The 26,701-nt window shown below is 51.2% G+C and overlaps 1 protein-coding gene across 2 annotated transcripts in view; it reads left to right on the top strand.

Annotated features, from left to right (window-relative positions):
- Positions 1 to 25,839, top strand: part of SLC34A2 (solute carrier family 34 member 2) — a 31,548-nt gene extending 5,709 nt beyond the window's left edge. The window contains exons 1-13 of one of the 2 annotated variants that reach the window (XM_012526477.4): positions 461 to 702; positions 4,782 to 4,875; positions 4,987 to 5,121; positions 8,646 to 8,774; positions 10,162 to 10,305; positions 12,215 to 12,326; positions 14,543 to 14,738; positions 15,515 to 15,610; positions 16,984 to 17,104; positions 19,275 to 19,442; positions 20,926 to 21,042; positions 21,127 to 21,251; positions 23,146 to 25,839. In XM_012526477.4, coding sequence (XP_012381931.1) covers positions 4,785 to 4,875; positions 4,987 to 5,121; positions 8,646 to 8,774; positions 10,162 to 10,305; positions 12,215 to 12,326; positions 14,543 to 14,738; positions 15,515 to 15,610; positions 16,984 to 17,104; positions 19,275 to 19,442; positions 20,926 to 21,042; positions 21,127 to 21,251; positions 23,146 to 23,757 — 2,046 coding nt within the window. In that variant the 5' untranslated portion in view covers positions 461 to 702; positions 4,782 to 4,784 and the 3' untranslated portion in view covers positions 23,758 to 25,839. Of the gene's footprint in view, positions 1 to 460; positions 703 to 4,781; positions 4,876 to 4,986; positions 5,122 to 8,645; positions 8,775 to 10,161; positions 10,306 to 12,214; positions 12,327 to 14,542; positions 14,739 to 15,514; positions 15,611 to 16,983; positions 17,105 to 19,274; positions 19,443 to 20,925; positions 21,043 to 21,126; positions 21,252 to 23,145 lie in introns of those variants that run through there. The other variant, XM_012526476.4, reaches the window with a different exon arrangement.
- Positions 25,840 to 26,701: the final 862 nt, after the last annotated feature.

Raw genomic sequence — 26,701 nt, 5'->3', positions numbered from 1 at the left:
GCTAGGAGGGGATGTTGTGCTCCTGGCACTTGGTGAGGAAGAGACCATGGTTGCCGCTCAACTCCTCCAGTGCTCAGGGCAGCCACGCCCCCCCCCCCAACAAACCATTCTCTGGCCCCCAATGCCAAGGCTGAGAAACCCTGCTCCAGATCAGCTTCCGCCACGTAAGTCTTGTGTCCCAAATATTCGGTTCAATATTTAACACTCCCTTTCCCCAAATACAATCAGTGTTCCAGGAAGTCAGGTAGATGTCCCAGCTTGATACCCCCCCCACACACATACCAGGACACAGTCACAGTGCTTCCTGGATAAGGGCCCAACTTCCCTGGGAGATAGACCTGGGAAAAACCGGCTCTGTCACTGCCTCCGGGGTGACTTGGAAGGAGTTGCTAATCTCTTCTGGCTGCAGGGTTTCTCATTTGCAAACTTGGGAGGATGGTGCAGTCTCAGTTGCATAAGACTTGACTGAAATAATCAAATACAGTGAAGCGCCAGCACAGCACCTCTCTGGGCTCACTAAATGATAGTGGTGGTTATCGGAAGTCGATGGAAAGATAACCCCCTGATATATGAGTGCCAGGTGAGTCACTCAGGCAGTGCATGCTGGAGGCAAGGAGAAGGGCAAGACCAGAGAGGACTGGAGAACTCAGGCGGAGCAAGAGGAGGAGGGACTTGGGCTGAGCACACGTGGCGGACAGAGAGGTGAGAGGGGGGCCTGCTGGGGCGGGGGTGGGGGGCCCCCTGAGCAACAACAGCCAGTGTGACCATCGCAGAGGAGTCATCTGGAGAGCAGCGGGTGGGCTGTACACCTGGGGAGTCCAACTATCCACATGAACACAGCTTTGTGTGGAGAGACACCTGAGCCCCAACCAGTTCGACAGCGGGCTGCGTTGGCTTGGACTGGGCTAGGGAGGTGGCGCCAGGAACTAAGGGCAGCCGGGGCCCCAGGATAGTCCCGGGTAGCATCTGCCAGTGTGGGTGCACGGCTGGACCTGGGGGCTGTCCAAGATGCTGACTTTGAGATTCTCGGAGCGTGGTGGCAGGAAACACCCCATCAGGAGGGTGTCACGTTGGGGCGCCTCTGGGGGCATGGGGAAATGATGAGTTGGGTTTGGGTGAGGTTGACTTGGAAGCAATGGCTGCAGCAAATGGCCCGTGAGCATTGGAGCCTGGAGGCTGGAGCGCCAGGGGAGGGTTGGTTAGAGGCCCGCCTTCCCTACAGAGATGTGTCTGCCTCCAGGCCCAGGTCGTGGAATCCTGCCTGCCTCCGGGGTTCTGGAGACGCTGGGTCGGTCACCAACCTTCTCCCTCGGTGTTGAAGCAGCTTCTTCATTTGCTTAGTCCTTGGCCTTTAATCAGTAGCCTCTCATCTGTATGCTATTAACATGTGACTCACGCATTCCTGCCACACAGTCGTTATTTCTACACATCACATACCAGGATGGGCCTTTATGGGCTCCCGGTCAGGTGGTAATTGAGAAGCAAGCATAGACTCAGGAACTCAGAGGAACTGTCAACTAGCTCTTGGTTGTGGCCTGGGCCCAAGCAGCTTAGCCTCCCGGGATGCTTTGGTCTTCTCTATAAAATGGGAATAGTACTATTTCACAGGGCTGCTGAAAGGAGTGACGTGGGGCAATCCATTCAACAAATGGCTGTTCTAAGCAGTTTACAAAAGTCAACTCATTTAAGCCTTCTAATAACCCGCAAGGTAGCTCTGTCTAAACCCCATTTTACAGTTGGGAAATTGAGGCCTGGAGAGCTCAGGTGGCTTGCCCAAGGTCACAGCATGCCCGGGGCAAAGCTGGGCTCTGAGCTTGGCTCTGGAGTCTGGTTCTGAACCTCTATGCTATGAAAAGTGCCCGGTTGAAATGGAACATTTCAAAATGTTTTTTTCCCCCCAAGATACTATTGCTAAGGATTCCTGTATTGGAAGAGCCGGAGAAGTACAGACACTTTTTAACTCCTGTGGCAAAAAGCACATTGGACCAGCCGTTTGTGTTCTTTTAACCTCTGTGCCTCCAGCCCCGGGCAGTTCACCCCCCGTAGCGGCCTTGAGCTGTGGTTGGAGTTTGCCCAGCTCTGCCCCACTCCCCTGCCCTGGCCCTGGGTTTGTGGCTGCTGCTGGCACACCCCAGGAAAAGGAAAAGCCTTCTCCAGCAGGCCTGGAGATCAGCAGGCATTGCCCCACATGCGATGGTCAGCTGTAAGGCTTTTCACCGAGACACAGGGAAGATCCAAACCTCCGTGACAGGCCCGGCAATTCCAGGAGGCAGAGGAGCAGGGGGCAGGGCCTAGGAAAGCTGCCCTGCCCCTAGGCACTGGGGGGCACACAGAGGGCACTCCAGCCCGGGAGCCGCTGTGGGAGAGGAGTCTGGATTCAAACCGACCTGGAGTTCAGGGTTCTACCACTTGGTACAGAGCACTGGTGCCTTCACCTCTCTGGGCCTGGCTTTCCCCCTCTGTATGTATACTGGGGAGAATAGCAGCCCTCTGTGGGTGGCTGGGAGGTTGTGTAAAGTGCCAGTCCGACTGGTCCTGTAGTCCACTCTCAATAATTATTAGCTCTCTGAGGGACAGGAAGGGCCCAGCATGTACACAGGAAGCATGACACGCTCATTCAACAAGTATTACTGAAGCCCATTTTGTGTCAAGCACGGCGCTGGACGCTTATTAAAGGGAAATGAAAGAAGTGGACCTTGTCCTCCAGTAGAGATAACCGTGGAAGCCAGCGGCTGCAGGATGGGCCCTGCGAGCACAGAGGCGTCTTCCACGTGCCGCTGCTGCCTGCGGAGCATTTTCTTCGGTCTGGCTTAGAGACTTCATGAAAGCCCCTGGTCCTGCAGATTCACAGAATCGGCCGCTAAGCCTCCGGCTTTACTAATCCCAACAGCCTCGCCCACGATCCCTGAATTGATGGACCTTAGTGGGTTTTGGGATCGGGCTGCGTCTTTTTCAAGAATTTGGAAATTTCAGACGGAAGAAAATAAAAATCACCCCCATCTCACCACCCACTGGGAACCCCACGGAGCATCTCTGCGTCTTATTATGCTGTTGTTGATCATGTAATGGATAGGACTAAATAAAGTTACTTCTATTTGCAGTTTATCTAAAATATTTTTCTGTGTTTTTACTGATTCTGTTAAGTGGTGTTTTCTGACCCCTGCACGGATATACCATAGTTGATACAATAAATTCCCTAAAATTTTTCAACTCTGTAAATGATGATGCAGCAAACCTCTTTTGGAAAAACATAAATTGTGGTCTGTGTCCTATTCATTCAGTCAGCAAATGCTTGGGCCTCATCCAGGTGCCATGCAGAGCTCCAGGCCCTGAGGATGCAGTGATGAGCAAAACAAAACCCTATTTTTGGTAGAGCTTATATTCTGGTAGGCAAGAAATAGATCCATTTAAGAAAAATAGGGAAGGAGTCAGACAGGCCTTGCTTCTGGGAAGTCCTACCTAAAAAGGTGACATTAGGTCAGAGACTGAATGAACTGATGGAAGGGGACAGGTGTTTCTGATTTTCTCTGAGAAAATATTCCTAAGTTCCTAATTCCTAGAAATGAAATTACTGGGTCAAAGGTATAGGAACAGTGTAAGGCATTTTAGACAATGCCAACTGCTTCCAGAGTTTCCAGCATTGCTCATTTCACCACATCTTCTCCAGCATGGAATGTTTTACTTTTTTACGTTTTTGCTAATTTGACCGTTGAAATTCATATCTCACTGTTTTTGTTTATATATCTTTGCTAAGACTGAATATTTTTTTAAATAAGTATTTTATCCATGTGTACTTCCTCTTCCGTGAATTGTTTGTTCCAGTCCTCTTGGACTGCATTGTCTGCTGTGTTTCAAAGGACAAGGGCTTCAAGGAGTAGATGGCCAGGTTTGTCAGGAGCTGTGTTTCCTCTCCACGTAACTGAGAAAGGCTTTGTGGGGAAAATGGGTTATGAGGAAGACTCCCCAGAAAGCCAGTAACAATGTGGTTGCAACAAAGGTCATTAATCCAAGCAGCATGGCATGGTAATAATTGCTACTCTTTATTGGATGCCTGCCCTGTACCAGGCTCTTTCCAGGAATCATCATTAATGTCATAACAGCCCTGTGAGTTTCAAAGAATGATCTCCCATTTATATCCATTTTATAGATGGGGAAACTGTCACTCAGGGCATAAAGTAACTTGCCTAAAGTGAAAAGTGACATGGCTGGGATTTGAACCGGCCCAGTGTGACATGCTTTTTACAGAAGACCTGAGTGGTAGTCACATCATTACTAGAATGTCCGTGAGTGTGTCCATGTAAATTAAGTCCTACACCTGTGTTAACCCAGTGGCTAAGGCAGGCTTCTGAGCAGATGTGAGCTGAACTTGCCTTGATGTAAAAATTGGATGGGGAACCCATTGGAAGATTGCAAGGCCTTGGTATAGCGAAATTGATGAAGATGGATGGCTTTACATTCTGTTTCTGGCTAAAGGAGAGAGTCAAGATGGAGGAGAAATGAAGGAGGTTCACCTAATTTTATGGATTTGAGGCTAGAGTGGAAAAACGCTGGAAGTTGTTTGATTTCATGGCAGCCTGAGTGAGCGTTGAGGGAGGCATACAGAGAAGTAAAATATGGTGCTTAAGAATCCAGCTTAGAAGGTATAAGCATGATGTGCCTGCCCTACTACCTCTGCTTCCCCAAACCAGTAGTGGTCTCTGTCAGAGCAGCTGGACTTTGGCCTTCTCTGGATTTGTCCCCTTTGCTGACTGCTCCTTTAAACTCTGTTTCCTCATCCGCAGACCATGGCGCCTTGGCCTGAGTTGGAGAATGCCCAACCAGACTCTAATAAATACATTGACGGGGCCACTGGTCAGCATTCCACATCTGCAAAAGGTAAGAGCAGCTCCTTCGGCTGCAGGCCGGCCTCTTGAGGACCCCAGGAGGCCCGGTCTGATTCCTGGGTCCCTCTGATTCAATGAAGGCCTTTGTTGCTTGTCTTGGCAGATGCTTCTGAGTCTCCCGTAGCTAAGATCGAACTTCTGCCGTCTTACTCCACCGTGGCTCTGATAGAGGAGCCCGCAGAGGTGGAAGACCCCTGGAACCTGCCTACGCTTCAGGACACAGGGATCAAGTGGTCAGGTAAAAAATGAGGCCAACGCATGGATGGCATCCAGGGTGGGGGGCGGGCCGGGGGCCCTGTTGGTCGGCAGGGGCCTGGTGCTCCGAGTTCACTGTTCCAGGTGTCCTCTCCTTCGGCTCACCCTCCTTCCCCTTTTCGTTGTTCTCATGCCCTTAGAACAAGGCTCCCCGCCGGGGATGCCACGTGGCCGTCTCTGAGGTTTGGGATTAAAGTACGACAGGATGAATGGCAGACCCTTTGTTCTTTCTTTCACCCATGCAACCAAGGTGCAAGGCACCGGGGTCATAACCAGAGCAGAGACCACCTTGATCTTTGTCCATTGCATGCTGACAGTTGCTCCAGGAACTGTTGGATGTGCTGTGGGATAGCCTTGAACAGACGAGATCTCTGCTCTGAGAGCTTCTTGGGTGCCTTCCCTCTACATGAGAATATGGGAAGGCTTCTGGAGGAAGTGGAGGGTGTGTAGGAGAAGCCAGGTAAAGAGGACAGCGCCTGAAAGGGGAGGTGAAAGAGAGCTCAGAGCATTCAAGGCACTGAAAGAGCAGGAGAGTGGGTGGGTGGGTGGGGGGGAAACAATGGCCCCCGGCTGCTGAGCAACTGCTTTGTGCCATTTCCAGCTCTAAACCCTTAATCCTTACTCCAACCCTAGGAGGTCTGGGGCACAGAGAGGCAAGTAAGTTGCCCAAGGCCACATCACTAAGACTGCACCTGAGGGTGTGAACGTAGACCACTGGCTCTTCCCTACCATCCAACGCTGCCTCAAAGAGGAAGCCAGGGCACAGAGCAGCCCCCGAAGGGTTTTAACGTGGAGGTGGAGTGATTAGAGTGGTATATTTGAAAAGTGGCTCCAGCTGTGGAGGGGGGAGTGCGATGAGGCTGAAGCTCTGGGGGTGACCCACGAGAGAGGAGGGGCCATGACCAAGACCATGGAAGGGGCGTGGGTGAAGGGATGCTGCTTCATTAGGTGGTAAGATTCCTGTCTTGGGAAGCATTCAAGTGGAAGCTGGCTGGCCGGCTCTGAGGGGTTCTCTATTGAATGGGAAGTCACACTAAGGATCTCAGAAGTCCCTTCTGAGTCTAAACTCTTAGTCTTTAATGGAAAGTAGAAAGCATGCTTGGACCTAAAACTCAGGGACTGTTGGAAGACAGTGTCACGTGGCTTTCAGGCATCGATTTGGGAGTCAAGGCTCTGCTCAAATTCTGGGTTCTGATCCTGCCGTTTGAGGGACCGTGGATGAGTGACTGAGCTTGTTTCCTCATCTTCAAAGTGGGGTGCCAATAGTACCCACCTCAGCGGACAGTTACAGAGATTCAAGGTGGGAATGTTTGTCAGATCCTTAACGCAGCTCCTGGAGTTGCTCATTCAAAATTCATCAAATCCCAACTATCTTCTGGGCTGTTCCATGCACTAAGAAGACAGCTGTGACCAAGAGAGACAAGCAGGGTATTGGTATGGAGAGTCGCTAACGGTCAGGGACAGCGAAGGCTTCTCTGAGGTGACATTGGGTGGAGACGTGGGTGGTGAAGACAAGGAGCAAGGAGTGGCTTAGTGAACAGTGGGTGCAAGTCCCCTGAGGCTTGGGGAAGCTTGAAGGCAAGAAGGCTGGAGGGTGGCCCCGTTGGCATCAAGGAGGCAGATCCCGTTCACATTATCCTTTTCTCTTTTTTTTAAAAAGATTTTTAAAATTTATTTCTCCCCCCACCCCCGTTGTCTGCTGTCCGTGTCCATCCACTGTGTGTTCTTTTGTGTCTGCTTGGATTCTCATCAGCAGCACCGGGAATCCGTGTCTCTTTTTGTTGCGTCATCTTGCTGCGTCAGCTCTCCGTGTGTGCGGCGCCACTCCTGGGCGGGCTGCACTTTTCTCGCACGGAACAGCTCTCCTTGCAGGGCACACTCCTTGCGCATGGGGCTCCCCTACGTGGGGTACACCCCACATGGCACGGCACTCCTTGCGCACATCAGCACCCTGGACCTCCTGTGTGGTAGGCGGACACTCTATCAGTTGAGCCAAATCCTCCATCCTTTACTCAAAGCTCCCAGGGCTTCTCTTTGACGGCAGAGGTGGTCCCGGATGTGGGGCTGAGCACCAAGAGGCGTGTCAGAAGGCTGTGGGGCCATGCCCTCTGGTTCTTCTGTCACTATCATGGACATCAGGCCTCAGGGCATCTCAGCCACGTGCTCATGCCCAACAAGGCATTGTGAATTTATACCTGGGCAGAGCACCTGTGCAGGCATCCGGGAAAGACACAGTTAGATTCATGTAGGGCCACAGGAGCCAGGGTGCAAGCACATGCTTTATTTCTTTTTCAGGTGCAGGCTATAAGGTCTGTCTGCAGATCAGTCGGAGCTAGAAGGGAGGACACCTGGGAGGGAGAGGAGCTAGGAGGGTGGGAAGATAGGAGTGGGGGAACAAGAATGGGGGAAGCTAGAAGGGAGGGGAACTAGGAGGGTAGAGAGCTAGGAGAGTGGTAGGCTGGAAGGGGGGATCAAGAAGGGTGGAAGTTCAGGCAGCGATGTGGCTCAAGCAGTTGAGCCCCTGCCTACCACATGGGAGGTCCTGGGTTTGTTTCCCAGTGTCTCCTAAAGAAGGTGAACAAGATAGTGAGCTGACACAGTGAGATGACACAACAAAGAGACCCAGGAAGGGAAACACAATGAGAGACACAACAAAGCAGATGGCGGAGGTGTCTCAAGCAATTGGGTGTCTCCCTCCCACATGGGAGGTCCCGGGTTCGGTGCCGGTGCCTCCAAAAAGAAGATGAGCACACAACAAATAGACACAGCAAGGGCAAAACAATGATGGGGGGGAGGGGCGCAGAAAAATAAATAAATAAAATAAATCTTTACCAAAAAAAGAAAAGGAAGCGAGAAGGGAAGGGAACTAGAATGGTGGAGAGCTAGGCGGGTGGGAAGAGCTCATCCTTTCATATTCTGAGCTCCCAACCAGACAGAGAAGGTGGGAAAAGGCTGATGGAGGAAGGGGTGGGGAGGAGGTGGTGAGAACCAACAGGGGCTTTAAGATGAGTGGAGAAAACAGCAGCCCAGGACGGAGCATCCCCGGGATATAGGACGGCCAAAGGTGGTGACTGCAACCGTGAAGCCACGTTCTAGAAAACACCCAGTGCTCTTGGAAGATGCTAGGGAGAGCCATGATTGTGGACCCAGCACTTAGCAGCTGGCCAGTGTTCTCCGCCTCACCCGGGGGCGGTGTGGTCCAGCTGGGCCCGGAGCCCGGTATGCCTCACCCCTGCCCCACACCACACTGGCACCTTCTCCCTTCAGGTGCAAATCCTTTAGAGGCACTTCCCTGGGGGTTTCAATGAAAGGGACCACACAAAGGTGACTGCTTTGAAAGGCTGCCCTGGATCAGGCATCCTTCCTCCAGGCCTTTCTGTACCAGGGCTGGCAGCCCACCTGGCCAGCTCTGACGGGGAGGGGTGGGAGGGAGTTCTGAGCTCACTGCCAAACTTCTCAGTGTTTCAGACACTAAAAACCTTGTGCTTTTTTTTTTTTCTTTTTCAGAGAGAGACACCAGAGGGAAGATTCTATGTGTCTTGCAAGGGATTGGGAAATTCATCCTCCTTCTGGGATTTCTCTACTTGTTCGTGTGCTCCTTGGATGTCCTCAGCAGTGCCTTCCAGCTGGTTGGAGGTATGGATGAAAGGCCTGGGGGTAAGGTCTATTAGCGTGGAATTTGGCTCAACTCAGCCAGCCCTCTCCAGCTGCAAGATCTTGGAGTGTTTTAAGACGTGAAACCCTGTCAAGATCTTCTTGTGACGTCTACCCCTATTTTAAGGAAGAGGAAAGTGAGGCCCCTCAAGGACCAGGAGCCAGGACTGGAGCCAGCTCCAAGTTGCTGGGATTCTTCGACCCTAACAGCCACCCGTGTCTTTGTCCACAAACCACAGGCAGGAAGCTGCTTGACAGAAAGACTTCATTTGCCTCATCCCCGGGGCCTCACTGCCCTGGGGCATTGTGGGTGCTTCTGGAGTGCTGAAAGCAGCTATGAGATTCAAAGCTGGGCATGGTCTGGGGAAAAGTCTGGAGTCCCTGGGCTGGAGGGAACATGGAGGGTGACATCCCCGTGTGCTGGTTCCTTGGGACAACAGTTGACAGTAACCCAAAGCCCTCCCCATTTACAGAGGCTCTGAGAGGTTAGTCACTACTGCAAAACCTTCACTGCCTGTGAATTGGCAGAGCAGGTTTCAAATGCAGATCCTAAGGCACTAAAGACCATGTTTTCTATGCCCCTGGGCCCCTCTCTTCAGAGCCCGTCTTTGAGACTAGGGAGAACTGGGGAAGGGGACATTGGTAGGGAGTGTGGGAGGGGCGGCCTGGCTTCCCAGATACCCCTCCTGGCCCTCCAGGTCCGTGCAGCGTGGGTGAGGGCTTTGGCTCTCTCACGAGCTCGGCCGTGAGTAAGTGACTTCAGGGACGTCACACTCCTCTCCCTGGTCCTTGGTCCTCTTTATACAGTACGAGGAATGGACTCAGTGGGCTCAGAGATACCTTAAAGTTTTCAAATATTCTATTAGGGATGGAGTCTGGGGGTAAGGGTGGATAGGAGAGAAGAACCATTCCCAGAAGACGAGTCTTCTCTGAGGTGGGATGACATCCCAGAGACCCAGAAGAGGAGCCAGCAAATCCAGAGGCTCCCTGGCACCCACCAAGCCAAGTATGGAGTTGATGCCAAGTTCATATTCAGAGAAAGCTAGAGAAGAGCTTGCTGCAGAGGGAGTTCAAATCCTCCGGTTGAAGGAAGGGGGGATGTAAGGCGAGGGAACAAGAGGGGTGGTGGGGATAATGGTGCATGGGGAATAGGTCAGAGAGCTTGGACAGCCTGCTGGCTTGGTCTGCTGCTGGCGTGGACGGCACCATGGAGAAGAAGCATGAGGAAGCAGAGTGGTAGGTCCCAGGCAGAACTGAGGCTGGACTCCCAAACCCCGTAGCCAGCCGGCCTTGGATGGAAACTTGTGTTTACTCAGCAGCCACCTAACCAGCCATCATAGGGTCGTTGTTTTTGGGTTTTTTTTTTCAGGAAAGGTGGCCGGGCAGTTCTTCACCGACAACTCTATCATGTCCAACCCTGTGGCAGGGATGGTGATTGGGGTGCTGGTGACTGTCCTGGTACAGAGTTCCAGCACATCCTCCTCCATCATCGTGAGCATGGTGTCCTCCTCACGTGAGTCCAGCAGCCCCTGAGCCCAGACGTCCCAAGCACTCCCTGGTCCACTTGGGGAGCCTGGAATTTACTCTGTTCCCTGGCTTCGTCGGCTTTATCTTCCTGTCTTCTCCATCTATGAGATGTTTCACACTTGAGCCCAGGCAGCCACCTGTTTCAGTGGTTTCTTTTTATTTTTTTTATTTTAAAAAAATTTTTTTAAAGATTTATTTTATTTATTTCTCTCCCCTTCCTCCCCGCCCTTGTCTGCTCTCTGTGTCCATTCACTGTGTGTTTTTCTGCATCCACTTGCATTGTCAGGCGGTGCCAGGAAACTCCGTCTCTTTTTTGTTGTGTCATCTTGCTGCACCAGCTCTCTGTGTGTACAGCACCACTGCTGGGCAGACTGCTCTTTTTTCTTGCGGGGCACACTCCTTGCACGTGGGGCACTCCTGCCTGGTGGGCACCCCTGAATGGCATGGCACTCCTTGCATGCAGCAGCACTGTGCAGAGGCCAGCTCACCACATGGGTCAGAAGGTCTTGGGTACCAAACCCTGGACCCTCCATATGGTAGATGGACGCTCTATCAGTTGAGCCACATCCGCTTCCCTGTTTCAGTGGTTCCGATGGCTGAGTCACAGGCTCCTGGACCTGAGGACTCAGCTCGAAATTCTCTACAATGCCGCTGCTCAGTCAGTAGCCACTAGCCATGTGTGACTACTTAATGTTTTAAAATTTTCATTCATTTAAATTTGAAATGCAAAATTCAGTTCCTCAGCTCCCTGGCTACATTTCAAGTGCTCAGTAGCTGCATGTTTAGCGGCAACCACTTTGGAGAGTGCAGATATAGAAAGTGCTGTCGACAGCACTGTTCTCCATGCCAGGAATAAAGGCATCTCATCCCATCACCTGCTGGCTGTGGGGCGACTGGGCCTGGGGAAATGGCATTGCACATTTCTACCTGCCTGGTATTTGCTCCAACAAAGTTGGGATGGGCTTCTCTCGAGTGGACCAGTTTGCACTGATTAATCTGCAGTCACTTTGACCTTGACCTTGGCTGGGCCTTCTCAGGCTGGTCAGTCGGATCTCACTGGTCCTTTTTCTGTGGTGTGAAAGAATAGATTGTTCCCATGGGGGATAGTCCCAAATCCTTCTCCTTGTTTGTTTGGTTTCCCCCGGCTCTCCCCCCCCCCCCCCCCCCCGAAAATCTTTGGCCAGGTGTTTTTTGTTTGTTGTTTTCTTTTTTTAGAGGGTATCGGGGATTGAACCTGGGACCTCGTACGTGCAAAGCAGGCACTTAGCCACTCAGCTACACTCATTCCCAGGTTTCTTATTGAAGGGGACTGCATGATAACCAAACAAAACCAGCATTTTTGCCCAAAATTAACCAGTTGTCTGGGCCAGAATAGAAAAAGGCATTCTTTCCACATGTCAGCAAATTTTGCTGACCTACTAATTTTGTTAGAAAAAGTGTGTGGTGTCTAGCATGGGAGTGACGCCTCCTTAAATGTGGGCCTTTCTGCCGGACATGAGCCACTGCATCATTCAGGCTCGCTCTGGACCACATCCACCTGGCTCCATAAGGCCGGCTGTTTCCTGGGCCCCTTTGAGCAGACTGTGCTTCTGTAGGAGAGAGGAGAGAGAAATTCAGAAAGGCGTTTTAAAGGCAGATTGTGTGAGGGGTCTGCAGAAAGGCTCCAGGGGAATCTATGGAGTCCCCCAAGTATGGGCAGGATTTGGGGGTGTGTGCGCGCGCCACATATGCGTATTTGTATGGCAGCCTCCCCAACTTTTCGCCCGATTCCCGCCAAAGTGCGTGATGCCAGGGAGGTGAAGCGCTGCTGCTTTAGGGGTCCCCCAGTCTGCATGAGCCTGGGAGGCAGCTGGGCCGCCGTCTTAAACCTGCCAACCTTCCTTCCCCCCACCCAGTGCTGACCGTGCGGGGTGCCATCCCCATTATCATGGGGGCCAACATCGGGACCTCTGTCACCAACACCATCGTGGCGCTCGTGCAGGCGGGAGACAGGAACGAGTTCAGAAGGTAGGAGGCTCGGAAGCAGCCTTGGGTCATCTGTGTTGCTGTCAGGTTATCACCACGGTGACTAGCTTTTCTTAACCAGTGGGGACGTGCTTGCTCACTGCTGCCCGGAGCTCCCAGGGGCAGCTGCAGTGGACTCCCAGCTGCGGGGTGGAATGCGGGGCTCATGCTTCCCCAGGTCGCAGGTGCACTGGACCTCGGCTCCCTGGTCTGGGGGCGGTGAGAAGAGGTGCCAGCACCCCAGTGTGGGGCAATGTCAGCTCCAGCTGTAAGCTCCCTTGCTATGTGCTGTCGTGTCAGCAAGGCCGGCCACAGTCGACTTTACTGTCCTGCTTAGTCATAAATAACTCTCCCTTTCCACAGCCGCCATTTAGGGCCAGCTCAGCTCGGACGACTTTTTCTTTGTTTTTCACTCACAGGCCAATTAAAGGCAAAATGTAGTTTTTGTGGATGCCTCAGATTTGAAAATGGGGTGGTTTGAACATGGAGCAAAGGGAATCTTTTTCTCCCAGAAATGTTCATGTGAAAACTAAGCACATTTTCTGGTGTCTCCTCTAACTGGTAATGGACTTGACCAGACCTTAAGTAAAACCTATGTGATGAGCAATGAGCGGGGCAGACTGAGGGTCCTTGCAGCTGCGAAACTCTTCAGAACAGGTGGCAAAGCACGGTGCTCGGCTTCACTATGTGATGTGTGGGCCAGGTGGGTAGCATGCAGCCCGGCTGCTTGGGGAGATGACAGATAGTGCCCCTCATCCCTGCGTGAATTGGTGGGGGTCAGTGGGTGACCTCAAGGCCATTCTTCTCCCCTGAGCCTTGGCTAACCTTCTCTGGGTCGCTGCTGAAGTCTGACGATCGCTTTACACACCTGACGTAATCTGATCTCCTAAGGAGCAGGGAAAGCATTCTTATGCCCCCATTTTATGGATGTAGAAACTGAGGCTTACGTGGCTGCCCTGAGGGGACTAGCTGGGACTCAAACCAGTGCACTAGTTTTGCCCTTGATGGAGCATTTGCCTACGAAATAGAAATTAACAGACATGGTAAGGTGACTGGCACATGAAATATAATTACGCAGCTTGACCCTGTTTGGGACCACTTAAATAGATGGATTTTGATAACAAAACTTCCTTTGAGAATGTGTGTTTTGTTTGTTTTTTTTCTCTCCAGGATTATTTCCTTAAATAGATTCCCAGAACAGTAATTATTATATCAAACATCTATAAGGCTCTTAAAACATTTTGCCAAACTACCAAAAAATATTTGCATACTTTTACACTAGATCAGCAGTTGGTGTGTGAGTGTCTTAAATCACCCTCTCCAGCAAGAAAAACATTATTTTAAAAATTTTTTGCTAATGTACATGAGAGGTGAAAATGTGTACTTGCAATTCCTTCTATTACTAGTGAAGTTAAGCATTTATTACTCCAGGTTCATTAGCTGCCTCTAGCTGTTCTGTCTGTTCATGGCCTTTGTCAGTTTACCCATTTAGTTTTGGGGGTTTGTGTGTGTGTGTGTTTTTGATGCTAATGTTTTTGAAAGGAAAAGGTTTTCATGGGAAAAAAAATCTAGAGCAGCTTCTTAATTGGGTCACTGATAGGATAGAATCGGGGGTGAACTGGAACCTCCTCAGATGCAAAGTGGGGCACACAAAAGCCTTCTTTTCTGTGAAGACAGTTCGTGTGTTCTATCAGATTCCCAAGAGCAATCACGATTTAAAAAAAAACACAAGTTCAGCATTCACTTGGGTAGAGGATTTCAGTGGTTACCTCCATCCCCAAGCGAGGTTGTCTTTGCAGTTCTTGATGATTCACGAGTGGTCTCCAAACAGTGGTCAGGAGACTCATTATTACCATTCCAGCCCCACACTCCTCGTTCCCTTTTTCTTCCTAAGCAGGGAGGGCTCCCGGGTGAGTGCCACGACCTGGGGCAGGGCCCTGCCTGGGAGCTGGAGGCCAGGGTGCTGGACCCAGAGCCCACGCGGTGACCGTCACGCTCCCTAAGCTTGCTGGCCCTCAGCCCCCCATCTGTTCACTGGGGGTGTTCCTAACAACCCCTTTGGGATTGTCATGAGCATGAAAATGAGCTTTTGCACGTATGGGCACAGATAAGGGACACCTAGTGGATGGGGGCACGTGACCCAAGCGATGACCTGCGTGGGCCGGTACCCGCTGGCTGGTGGACTGATCTGGCTCGGGGTGGGTGTTCTCCTCATGTAGGGCCTTTGCGGGCGCAACGGTCCATGACTTCTTCAACTGGCTCTCCGTGCTAGTGCTGTTGCCCTTGGAAGCCGCCACCCACTACCTGGAGAAGCTGACCAACCTCGTGGTGGATACCTTCAACCTGAAAAACGGGGAGGACGCCCCAGCACTGCTCAAAGTCATCACCGATCCCTTCACAAAACTCATCATCCAGGTCAGCTGGCTCCCCGCAGCGGGAGAGGGATGCCGTCCGCCCCTTACCTCCACCTCCCAACCACGGGAAGAGAGGGTGGAGGAGGACGGGTGGGCCTACCTCTGAAACCGGCCACGGAAGGTGGGACTTTAGAGGCACCGGGTGCCTCATTGGCCTTCCTTCTTTCCTTGCTTAAACACATGTGTCATCTTTATTTGAGGGCGAGGGGCTTAAAATGAACCCCTCTCCCCCCAAACCCCAAATAACAACACTCAAGACCCCCCCCCATCTGAACACCCCGGGCCACTTTATTTAGTGCCACGAAGCTCCCACCGCTGTCCTCTGCACCACTGACAATGAACTTAGAGACAAAGTCCTTACTCGTGGCCACATGGAAACGTGACCTCCCGCCCCCTCCCGCTGGGGCCATCTCACCTCTCTGCTCACCAGGGTCTGTCCATATTGTTGAAATGAAAGAAGCCTTTGTGGATGGTGCCTTCAGGAGAATGAGACAAGCTTGGGCTTTGTCTTTTCCTCTTACCTCCTGTTTTTCTGACATTCAGTCACCCAGCAGATATCTGCCGTGTCCTTCCCAGGTACCAGTTCCTATGACGAGTCATTTCATTTGCAATCACCGGCTGACTTCTAGGTAGCGGGAGCACAGAGAGTGAGTCCCAGTGCACCCCTGCAGGGGCTACAGTCCACTTACTAGACCCACAGCCTGCCTGACATCTACCCGCAGCCTTGCCTTCCCCAGTGCCGAGGCCGTGCTGACTCTCCTCTGTTGCCTTCTGCAGCTGGACAAAAAGGTTATCCAAGAAATCGCGCTAAATCATGAAGCAGCCAAAAACAAGAGTCTCATCAAGATTTGGTGTCATGTTTTCACCAATGTGGTAAGCTTCGAAGAAGAGGGCTGGGCAGGTGAATTCACCCTTGTGTCTGGTCTTCAGACAGAACATTTTCATTTCATCTGTAAGGTCAGAAGATTAAAGGTCAGAGGCCACAAAACCTTTTGACTACTAATTCCTCAGTGAGGAAACAAGCCTCTGAAATGCTGGTCTGGCTTCAAAGTAGGACAGATAAACTCCCTTCTGCCCCGTCTCACACCATCCTACATTGAGTCTGGCTTGTGATTGTTTCCGTGTGTCTGGTGGAGAAGCCTGGCCTCAGGCTGCCTCTCTGATCTCATTTATGGAGAGACCCGGGGAAGCAGTGTCTAGTTACGCTCCACCAATGCTGGCGACAGGTGGCATCTTGCCCTTGCTGATCCAGAACTTTCCTCTGGAGTCTCACAGCCTTTTTTTGCCCTCCTGCATCAGGATAACTTACCCAGCTTGCTTTGCATTTGCATGGGAATGCCCTTGCTAGTCCGTTGTAAATGCATGTTTTTTTGGTGTTGCGGAGGATGCTAAACGAAATACAGAAACTAAATGCTTTAATAGGGCAAAGACTGACTTTATTTGTCCCCAGCTGTACCAAGAATTTTCCTAACTTTTTTTTTTAAAGATTTATTTTTTATTTATTTCTCTCCCCTACCCACCCCCAGTTGTCTGCTCTCTGTGTCCATTCACTGTGTGTTCTTCTGTGACTGCTTCTATCCTTATCAGCGGCACCGGGAATCTTTGTTTCTTTTTGTTGCGTCATCTTGCTGTGTCAGCTCTCTATGTGTACGGCGCCGTTCCTGGGCGGGCTGCATTTTCTTTTGCACTGGGCAGCTCTCCTCATGGGGCGCACTCCTTGCGCGTGGGGCTCCCCTACACGGGGACACTCCTGCGTGGCAGGGCACTCCTTGCTCGCATCAGCACTGCGCATGGGCCAGCTCCACACGGGTAAAGGCCCAGGGTTTGAACCACGGACCCCCCATGTGGTAGGCTAATGCCCTATCCATTGGGCCAAGTCCGCTTCCCTCCATAAGTTGTTGGACTGCCTTTTTCTATTCTTTTATTTTTGTGAATTTGAAATAAAATTGTAGTTATTAAAAAAAAAAAAAGGAAAGCTGGAGCAGCAGAGACCTGCAAGCATCAATAAGGGTATCCTACAAAGGCTAAAAAATCACACCAAATAGTCTTACCTTTATAACATTTGTTTAGCACCTTAAGAAAAAGAACAAGTCCTCAAAATTTAAACATGACAATTGAGCCATGGCACATGGCACATGCCAAGGTGTATGGTGCTCCCTGGGCCTCGCCCCACCCCTCAATTGCCTGCTGCACCCCATCAAAAGCAAATGTTGTGGATGACACTGTTTTTCACACTTGCTGTCCAGACTGAGAAGAATGTCACCGTCCCTTCGGTCGAAAACTGCACGTCTCCTTCCCTCTGCTGGACAGATGGTTCTCAGTACTGGACCATCAAGAACGTGACCTACCAGGAGAACATTGACAAATGTGAGTGGGACCCAGCTGGTCGGTGGCGACTGGGAAGGGCTGTCGCGGGTGCCGATGGGCTTACTTGTCTGTGTGGAGCCCTGTAAGTGAAGGGCAGAGGGGCAGGAAGATTCACCGAGCTCTGCCCTGTGCTGGGCATTGACCCTCATGCATTCTCAGCAGAGGCCATGGAGGTTTGGGATTGGGGTGACCTACCCAAGGTCCGACACTAAGGGGCAGGACTGGGCCTTGAAGCCCAGTTCCTCTGGCCTCGCCAAAGCTGCTGTCTACAACATACTGCCTCACAAGGACTCCTCAAACTAGCTGTTCCATCCTGATTGTTCTCCCAAATATGTACCCATTTATAATATCCCCACTTGTCCTTCCCCCTCCCCTCCACATATTAAATTATAATGCCCAGAAGTAAGCCAAATACTCCAGGTGTAATTTACTCCAAGGAATCAAGGGAGCTTCTCACCCCCCATGTTCTAGGTGTTATTCATCTATTGATATAGCCATATTTTCTAGAATTATTATAGGGACAGAGGCACTTCTAAAAAATAAGGGATTTTACATTTAGCAATACCTCCTACTCTGACTTGCCCACCTGACCCCACCTTGCTTCAGAAACACTTTGTAGTTATATATCCTCAGTGTCATAAGTTAAAAAAAAAAAAATAGAATGGGATTTTTGAGATAGAACTGGGCTGGAAGCCTGTTCTCTCATTGTGGGACTTTAAGAGCCTTTATCTTCCAACCTAATGAGAAAACATCGACAGAAACTGAAGCATGCTCTTCATGAAACACTGCGATACTGAGTGGGCAAGTATTTGGCACATAGTAAGAGAGCTGCACACAAATGTTCTGTAGTTGTTATATAACTTATTTTGGAAGATAGCTTAGTGGACCAGTAAGTGAGGTGCTTGATCCCTTCCTTATGATTCCTCTGTAGTGGTGAGCCTCCACATAGGCGTTTTATCTTATCTTATTTTCTTAACACTTTTTTTTATTAACATTAATAGATCACACAGAACGTTACATTAAAAAAACATAAGAGGGAAGTGGATGTGGCTCAACTGAAACTGATAGAGCATCCGCCTACCATATGGGAGGTCTGGGGTTTGACCCCAGGGCCTCCTGGTCTGTGTGGTGAGCTGGCCCATGTGCAGTGCTGTCGCGTGGACGGAGTGCCGTGCCACGCAGGGGTGTCCCCCACGTAGGGAGCCCCACGAGCAAGGAGTGCGCCCTGCAAGGAGAGCTGCCCCACGTGAAAAAAGCACAGCCTGCCCAGGAGTGGTGCTGCACACAGAGAGCTGACGCAGCAAGATGATGCAACGAAAAAGAGACACAGATTCCTGGTGCCGCCAAGAATGCAAGTGGACACAGAAGAACACACAGCGAACGGACACAGGGAGCAGACAACAGGGCGGGGCGGGGGGAAGGAGAGAAAAAATAAATAAAACTTTAAAAAAAAAAAAGATGTTCCCATATAACCCACTCCCCACCCCCCACCGCCGTCATTTTTGTGAATTGTATTTTTTTGAAGATACATACGTCACAAAAAGTGTTACATTAAAAAAAGTGTAAGAGGTTCCCGGGTACCCCCTCCTTCCCCCCCATATAGGCATTTTACTTCCTTCAGTTCTTCTGATCCAGAATGTCTGGGGAAGGGGGACAGGGAATAGTAGCTGTTCCTTCAGGGAATGATTGAGGGACTTGGTATTAGTAATCAAAATGTAGGTTTGGCTGTAACAGTGGCTTAAATGAAGCAGCAGTGTCTCTCCTGTAAACAAGGGTGAGCAGTCTGGAGCTGGCATGGTGGCCTCATGGCATTCTGGGAGCTGTCCTCCTTTTAACTTGAAGCTTGTTGTCTTCATCTGTGTGGTCCATAAAAGCTGGCACCACACCCATGTCCCAACACCCACCAAGGGGTGGCTGACCCCTTCTCTCCAGGGGGCCTGCCCAGACGTGCATGTGTCCCATCCCCTGCAATCCCACAGATCTTAGCCCTGGAGCTGCCTTTAGCTGCAAGGGAGGCTGGGAAATGGGGGTCTTCCTTCTGGGCTGCCCAGTGCCACGCTAAAAACCCAGATTCCGTGGCTGTGAGGGAGAAGGAAGTTGGCCTAAAGAGCAATCTGTGGCCCTGGGCGGCTCCGTACCCTCTGACCTAGGGCTTCTGTGTCCTCCTCAGGTCAGCACATCTTTGTGAACCTCAACCTCCCCGATATGGCTGTTGGTATCATCCTGCTGCTATTATCCCTTCTTGTCCTTTGCGGCTGCCTGTACATGATCGTCAAGCTCCTGAACTCCGTGCTCAGGGGACAAGTGGCTAATGTCATCAAGAAGACCCTCAATACTGGTAGGCACCCGTCCTGGTATCCCCGGGCTACCAGGACAAATAACCACAAACTGGGGGCATTAAAGCCACAGAAGCTTACGGTCTCACAGTTCTGGAGGCCAGAAGTCATGGTGTCAGCAGGGCCGCGCGGCGTCTGAAACCTGTAGGGGAGAATCCTTCTTTGCCTCTTCCAAAGTTCCGGTGTTTGCTGGCCATTCTTGGCATTCTTTGGCCTCAGCATTTCAGTCTCTGCTTCTGCCATCGCAGGGCGTTCTCCTCTCTGTCTCCCCATGAAATCTCTTCTCCCTTTCTTCTAAAGACCCCAGGCCTACTGCAAGAAGAGCCCACCTTATTCACTTTAACTTAACTCATTCCATCTGCAATGACTGTTTCCAGATAAGGCCCCATTCTCAGGTACCAGGGATTAGGCTTTGAGCATTTCTTCCTTTCAGGGGAGGGGTACAGTTCAGCCCATAACAGCACCCCACCGCCTTTCTGGGCCTTCCAGAAGATGGTGTCACCATGGCTGCCCCCAGGGGAGCTCCTTTAGATTCCCATCTAGCAACAGCCTCTGCAAAGAGTTTCTCACATCTGATAAGCTCCGAGAGTTAAGATTCATTCACCCTTGAAACTGCCCTTGGTGCTGTGGGCACCAGCCTGGGCAGCAGGCATGAGTTTCCGTTCCATGTGGTCAAGGTCTTGAGAGGCAGCCAGCTCAACTCCAGAGAGCTCTATACTACCTCTTCCTTCCTAGCCGGTTTTCTGTATGCTCAGGACATTACTGGGTCCATCGGGAACCCTTAGGAAAAGGGTGACAGAGGCCCTCTCTGGTCCCCACTTCCCTTCTACTCTTGGGGAGAAAATGGTTGTTCTGGATGAATACATCAGGCTGCCAGCAAGACTCCTCTGGCCCCGCGGTGCTCCCACCGAGCATGGCATCCTGGCCAGTGAATGCTCATGAAGCCAGTGACACCGCCACCCCATGAGATCTCAGCCCCAAAACGTCTGCCTCCCTGGGTTGTCATGAGGATGACCGAGCTACTCCAGGTGCTCCCTGCTTCTGTATGGGGCTCCGGGCTGGATTTATGGGGTTGTCCCAAGCTGCTTCATTTTCTTCCTGCTCCTTTAGGTGGAAACAAAGGTGGGGAAAACAAAGCAGAGATGGGGAGACCAGGCTGGGGGAAGAGGCGTCGAGGTCTGGGTGCCCCGTGTTGTGGGAGGATGGTGGTCACTTGGGGTGGGTCCAGCACTTCTAGTCTCCACCGTCCATCTGGAGAGCCTTTTGCCCTCTGCCCCATCGCATCACACCCACGTCCTAAACGTGCAGGCTGAAAGACTGGGGAGCGAAACCTGAAAATGCAGTTTGGGGTAGGACGGGGAGGCCTGTGCACGGCTACCCTCCCAGCCCCAACCCTGGCCCGGGGCCCCTGGGAGGTGCCCGCTGGCCCTCCGGCCACACTTGCCGGCAGGGGCTGTGGACGAGGCCTTTTCCCCTGTCTTCCAGACTTGCCCTTCCCCTTTGGCTGGGTGACCGGCTACTTGGCCATCCTCGTGGGGGCCGGCATGACCTTCATCGTGCAGAGCAGCTCCGTGTTCACGTCCGCCTTGACCCCTCTGGTCGGTGAGTCTCTCACCTTCTCTCCCTCCTGTCGCCATTGCCCTTTCCCGTCATCATCTGAGGCTACGCCCTCGTGTGTTTTCCCAGGCCTCGGCGTGATCAGCATCGAGAGGGTGTACCCACTCACGCTGGGCTCCAACATCGGCACCACCACCACTGCCATCCTGGCTGCCCTGGCCAGCCCGGGCAACACGTTGAAGAGCTCCCTCCAGGTCAGGCTGTGCTGCGTGGGGCACGGGCCCCGCGGGTGGGCTCTAACCCGCTGTGGCCTTGCAACAAGAGCCAGGCTTTTGCCCACGGGAAGTGGGAGCTAAGGCGCGCAGGAGTAGCCACAGGCAGACAGATTCCAGGCGCTCCACAAAGGCCCTCAAGGCTCTCTGCAACTTGGGGAGGCAGTTAGGCCCCTGGCACTGGCCCTGGGGACCGCTTGCTGGAGGTGCAGACTATTCAGGAGGCACAGGTGCTGCCTCCCATCTCCTTGCCCCGCTCTTGGAGTCTGCCTCAGCAGTAGCCAGGGAGCCTGGCTTTACTAGAAGAGTCAGGGGACCTGCCTTGCCTGGAACAAACTAGGTGAACTTGCACAAGTCCCAGCTCTCCGTTGGAGCCATACATTCAGGGGTCTGAAACCTTGACCTACCATTTACTCATGGTGTGACCTTTGACAGATGACCTAACCTCTCTGGGCTTCTATTCCTTCATTTCAAAATGGGGAGCATAATCATTTTCTCTTTAGGAGTATCACAACAAGATACTGTTTGGAACCACACTGTCCAGTACAAATAAAATGTGTGTCACACATGGGAGCCATCTACGTAATGAAAATTTTTTTAGTAACCACATTTATGTAAGGAAAAAAAAAGAAACTAGGAAATGAATTGCATTCTATAGATGGAAAGACATCAGCATTTCAACATGCAATCAAGATTTTAAAAAGTGAAATCTTTTACATTCTTTTTTGGATAGTGTTTCTGAATCTGCGTGTTTTGTTTTTTTTTTTAACTCAGCACATTTTCAAGTGCTCCAAAGCCGTGTCTGGCTAGTGGGGACTGTTTTGAACAGGGCTGCCCCAAAGCCCATGACCTTTGGAACACCCAAGAGGGCCCCTTCCTCCCCACCCCCACCAATTGGTTCCATCCGCTCTCCACCAAGCATAGCCAAGATTCTAATGTCTGTTGTCCTAGACTAGTTCTACCTGTTTTTGGGTTGTTTTTTTTTAAGAGATTTATTTTTTATTTATTTCTCTCTCCTCCCCCCCCCCCCCAGTTGTCTGTTCTCTGTGTCCATTCACTGTGTGTTCTTGCATTCTTGTCAGTGGCACTGGGGATCTGTGTCTCTTTTTGTGTCTCATCTTGCTGCGTCAGCTCTCCGTGTGTGCGGCACCACTCCTGAGCAGGCTGTTCTTTTTTAGCATGGGGCAGCTCTCTTTACAGAGCGCACTCCTTGTGCGTGGGGCTTCCCTACGTGGGAGACACCACTGTGTGGCACAGCACTCCTTGCATGCTTCAGCACTGCACGTGGACCAGCTCACCACATGGGTCAGGAGGCCCTGGGTTTGAATCCTGGACCTCCCATGTGGTAGGCCAACACCCTATCAGTTGGGCCAAATCCGCTTCCCACTTCTGCCTGTTTTTGAATTTGACAGCAGTGGATGGAAATATGTGCATCCTCTTCTGTGTCTGGCTTTCAGGTGGCATTCAGTCTGTGAGATTCATCCATGTTTCACCTCTCAGTGGTTCATTCTGTGTAGTTGTCCTCTGTATGACTACACCATGTGGCTTCCTTTTAAGAGGAAATCATTTGCAAGGAAATTATCAGGCTGGAATTCAGCAGAGGAAATTGTAGGGGTGGCATGAACTTCCTTGATTTGTCAGCCCCAAATCGAGTTTTTGTGTTTTGCCTGTCTGCGGATGAACAGCTGGTATTTGGCCCATTCGCTGGGCTGAGAGCACGCTGATTCCCAGGTGAACCTCTGCTTCCCTCACTGACCGCCTCGGCTCCCCGGCGCCACTGCTGCCGATGCCTGCGGGTGACCCCACCCAACACCCCTCCCGCCTGCACATCTCTTTCAGGCACACCCATTCACCTGCCCACCCTCTTGTGTTTCAGGTCGCCCTGTGCCACTTTTTCTTCAACATCTCGGGCATCTTGCTTTGGTACCCGATCCCGTTCACCCGCCTGCCCATCCGCCTGGCCAAGGGGCTGGGCAACGTCACGGCCAAGTACCGCTGGTTTGCCATCTTGTACCTGATCATCTTCTTCATCCTGATCCCGCTGGCAGTGTTCGGCCTCTCCCTGGCCGGCTGGCCCGTGCTGGTGGGCGTGGGGGTGCCCATCCTCCTCCTGCTCCTGCTGGTGGTGCTCCTGAGGATCCTGCAGTCCCACTGCCCGCGCGTCCTGCCCAGGAAGCTCCAGGACTGGAACTTCCTGCCCTTGTGGATGCACTCGCTGAAGCCCTGGGACCACCTCATCTCCCTGCTCACCAGCTGCTGCCAGAGGCGCTGCTGCTGCTGCTGCCGCGTGTGCTGCCTGCTCTGCGGCTGCCCCAAGTGCTGCCGCTGCAGCGAGTGCTGCGAGGACCTGGAGGAAGCGCAGGAGCCCTGTAAGGACATCCCCATCAAGGCCCCCCAAGCCTTCGACAACATGGCCATGAGCACAGAGGCTCATGATGGGGTCCCGCCTCAAGCTGACATCCTGGGCGCAAAGACCACCACTTTTTAAGGGTCTGCCCAGAGGCGGAGACGGGGGTCCCCAGTCCTACCTGCCTACATGCCTACATGCCGTCCTGGTTCTGCACGCCTTACCATACCTCATGGGGGCTTTGTCACCCACTAAGAAATGGCGGTGACGTCAGTGCTGACTCTCACTCCCCTTGGCCCAGCGCCTCTGCCTGCAGGGTCGTTTATCTCAGCCCCCGCTCCCTTGGTCCTCCACTCCCAGGATGGCGCAGGGCAACACTGAAAGAGAACTTGTCCGTGAAACCTGGCTAGACAGGTTGGGTTGGTCAGTAGGACCCATTTTCAGACTCAAACCATCCTGGAAGGAAAAGGCCCAAGTGAGAACTTGATGGAAGGTTCTGGAAGGTGCACATGTAATTATGTGTATGTATTCAGACAGGTGCATTCGCATATGCTTGCTTTTATTGTGCTAAAGCTCAACTACATCTGTCAAAGACTGGCTTCGATCAAGAGGCAAGACTGGGACAGCTGCTCCCAGACATCCTTCCCCCAGCCCAGCCCCACTCCTGGAAATCTTGTAATTGTTCATTGCACATGAAGACTTGGTGGAACCCGCAGGTGTGTGTCTCTCCCACTTGTCACTGCTCCCCAAATCCCTGCCAGGTCTTCCTCACCTGGGCAGGTGGGGATGGTCCAGGCAGTTCACCTGCTGCTCTCAACATCCAAATACTGACTGTTCCTTTTTGCCTGACAGAGGTGAGGTAGCTTAGGCTCTGGTGGGGCTAGAAGTTTCCAGAGTGGAGGCCATGTCTAAGCTACAAAGAGAGATGTGGGATTTGCTGTGTCTCTCCTCTTGCTCCAGGCTGCTCATGTTGGGGGAGGCGAGGCGTCTCTTCCCAAGCTGGGTGCATGGAGGGTCAGGGCTCTGGAAATGATGAGTATTTGGGGGAGGTGAATTATCTACCAAAAGCACCTCGGGTTCTTCTTAATTTGGTTAATGTAGAAACCAAGCTGACAGATGTGGCTAAAACCAAGTGCTGCTCTCTTGGCAAAAATTATCCCTTTCTTGTCACTGCAGAAATGTTGGGTCGTTTGGAATTAAGATAAGCAGATTTTGTAAGTCCCTTCCCTCCAGCTGCTGCCACCTTGCCTTCCAGGGAGCACCAGAGCATAGAATAGTTCTGCATTTCTGCCCCCTTTTCACTCTTTTGTGCACCTTAAGTTGACTTTCTGCTTTTAAAAGTCAGCATCTGTCCATCCCTCTATCCATCCATCCGTCCATTCATTTATTCATATATTGTAATCTAAGCTAGAACTCTTTCCAAACTTTTTCCCATTTCCTCAAAGCTGAGCTTTGATTGCCTGCCTGCCCTCCATGCCCACAAAGCTCTGACCTTTTCTCAGATGGCAGAAACCAGCTGGACTGCCCACAGAACTGTGACCTTCCAGGAGCTGTGGTGCTGTGTATGTCTGAGTGCAAGGGACAGATCGTTCTCATCCCAGGTGCCTTCTCTGTGCCTTCCAGAGCCCCCTGCTGTACCTACATCTCCACTTACTTCCCCCCACTGCTCCTCACCTCCAACAAATCCAGTTCTCACTGCTGAGTGAGCTTCATTGGTCTGGGAAAGGGGAGTTTTTGCGGCTATGCTCCAAGACCCTGTCCTCCCCCATTCTAGTTTATCCACCACCTTAACAGGTCGAGATATGAAAGTGAACCCTCCCCTAACCTTCCCCTGTGTAGATAGCAGTTCTCAAACAGAGCCATTTCTGTTCTTTCTATATGTATAGCCATGTACCTGTATAGCCTTTTTCGTAACTTATATAGGAAATAGCATGACTTGTGTTTTATTGTAAGTACTTTCATTTGGAAATGAGGCAGGGCTCTTCTTTGAAATGTAAGAAATGTGAAGAAGAAAAAGACCACCTTTGTATATTTTGTAATATTTAAAACAGGCCTCTGTAGCCACAGCCATGCCCCTCACTCTGTAAATATGTAAGTTAAACACAGGCAGAACCCTCTTTGCACTCTGGTGATTTTTTAAAATGGAATCTCTGTACTTGCGTTGATTGTTTTTTTACTGGTTGTGGGAAGGGAGAAATTAAAAAAAGATAATCAAACCCGAAAGACGTGTGCTATCAATTACTCATACACAGGGGCCTTGTAAACCTATTTCCTAAAAATGTGAGGGTTCTTCCTTCACGTAACATCACGACCCCCACCCAGCACCAGGGCCAGCTCTGTAATTTATGGGGGCCTGTCTTAGTTTGCCAAAGCTGCTGTAACAAAGAAGCACAGATTAGTTGTTGTAACAGGGATCTATTCTCTCATAGTTTTAGAGGCTAGAAGTCCAAAATTGAGGTGTTGGCAGTACTGTGCTTTTGGGACATCTTGAGCGTCCTGGTGGTGACTGAGCAGCAGTCTCATTAGGCCTCTGCCACCATCACGTGGCATTTTGCTCCATCTCCTTCCCCATCTGTCTTCTAAGTGTGTCCAAATTTCCTCTCTCCAGAAGGCAGTTCATCATACTGGATTAGGGCCCACTCTAATACAGTTTTCCCTCATCCAAACTAAGAACATCTTCAAAGATCCTATTTCCAGGAAAATTCACATTCTCAGGAGTTGAGCATGTCTTTTGTGGGGGCACAATTCAATCCATAACAGGCTCTTTGTATTAAAAACTAGGAAAAAGTGTCATTATAGGCACTGAAAAGTAAAGGTTTTTCACTTCTTCCATACTCCCTCTCTGGACTTGTGGTTTTATTTGCTATTTAGAGCCATTGTAAGTAAAGAAAAATTTTAAATTTTAGCATGAATTTTATGGCTCATCTTTATAGTGTGCAATGCCAGTTTCAAATACAAATATAATAGCTTTTAAGTCATATGTGGAATCATTAAAATTGCACTACACCTATTTTATAGTTCATATATATATAGTTGTTACCAGACAGTGGAATGTGTTGATACTCTCTACCTTCAGCTTACTGAT

This window comes from Dasypus novemcinctus, chromosome 1 (genome assembly GCF_030445035.2).
Source record: "Dasypus novemcinctus isolate mDasNov1 chromosome 1, mDasNov1.1.hap2, whole genome shotgun sequence".
Lineage (NCBI taxonomy): Eukaryota > Metazoa > Chordata > Mammalia > Cingulata > Dasypodidae > Dasypus > Dasypus novemcinctus.
Note: the sequence above shows the minus strand (reverse complement) of the source record. Positions and strands in the feature narration are given on the sequence as shown.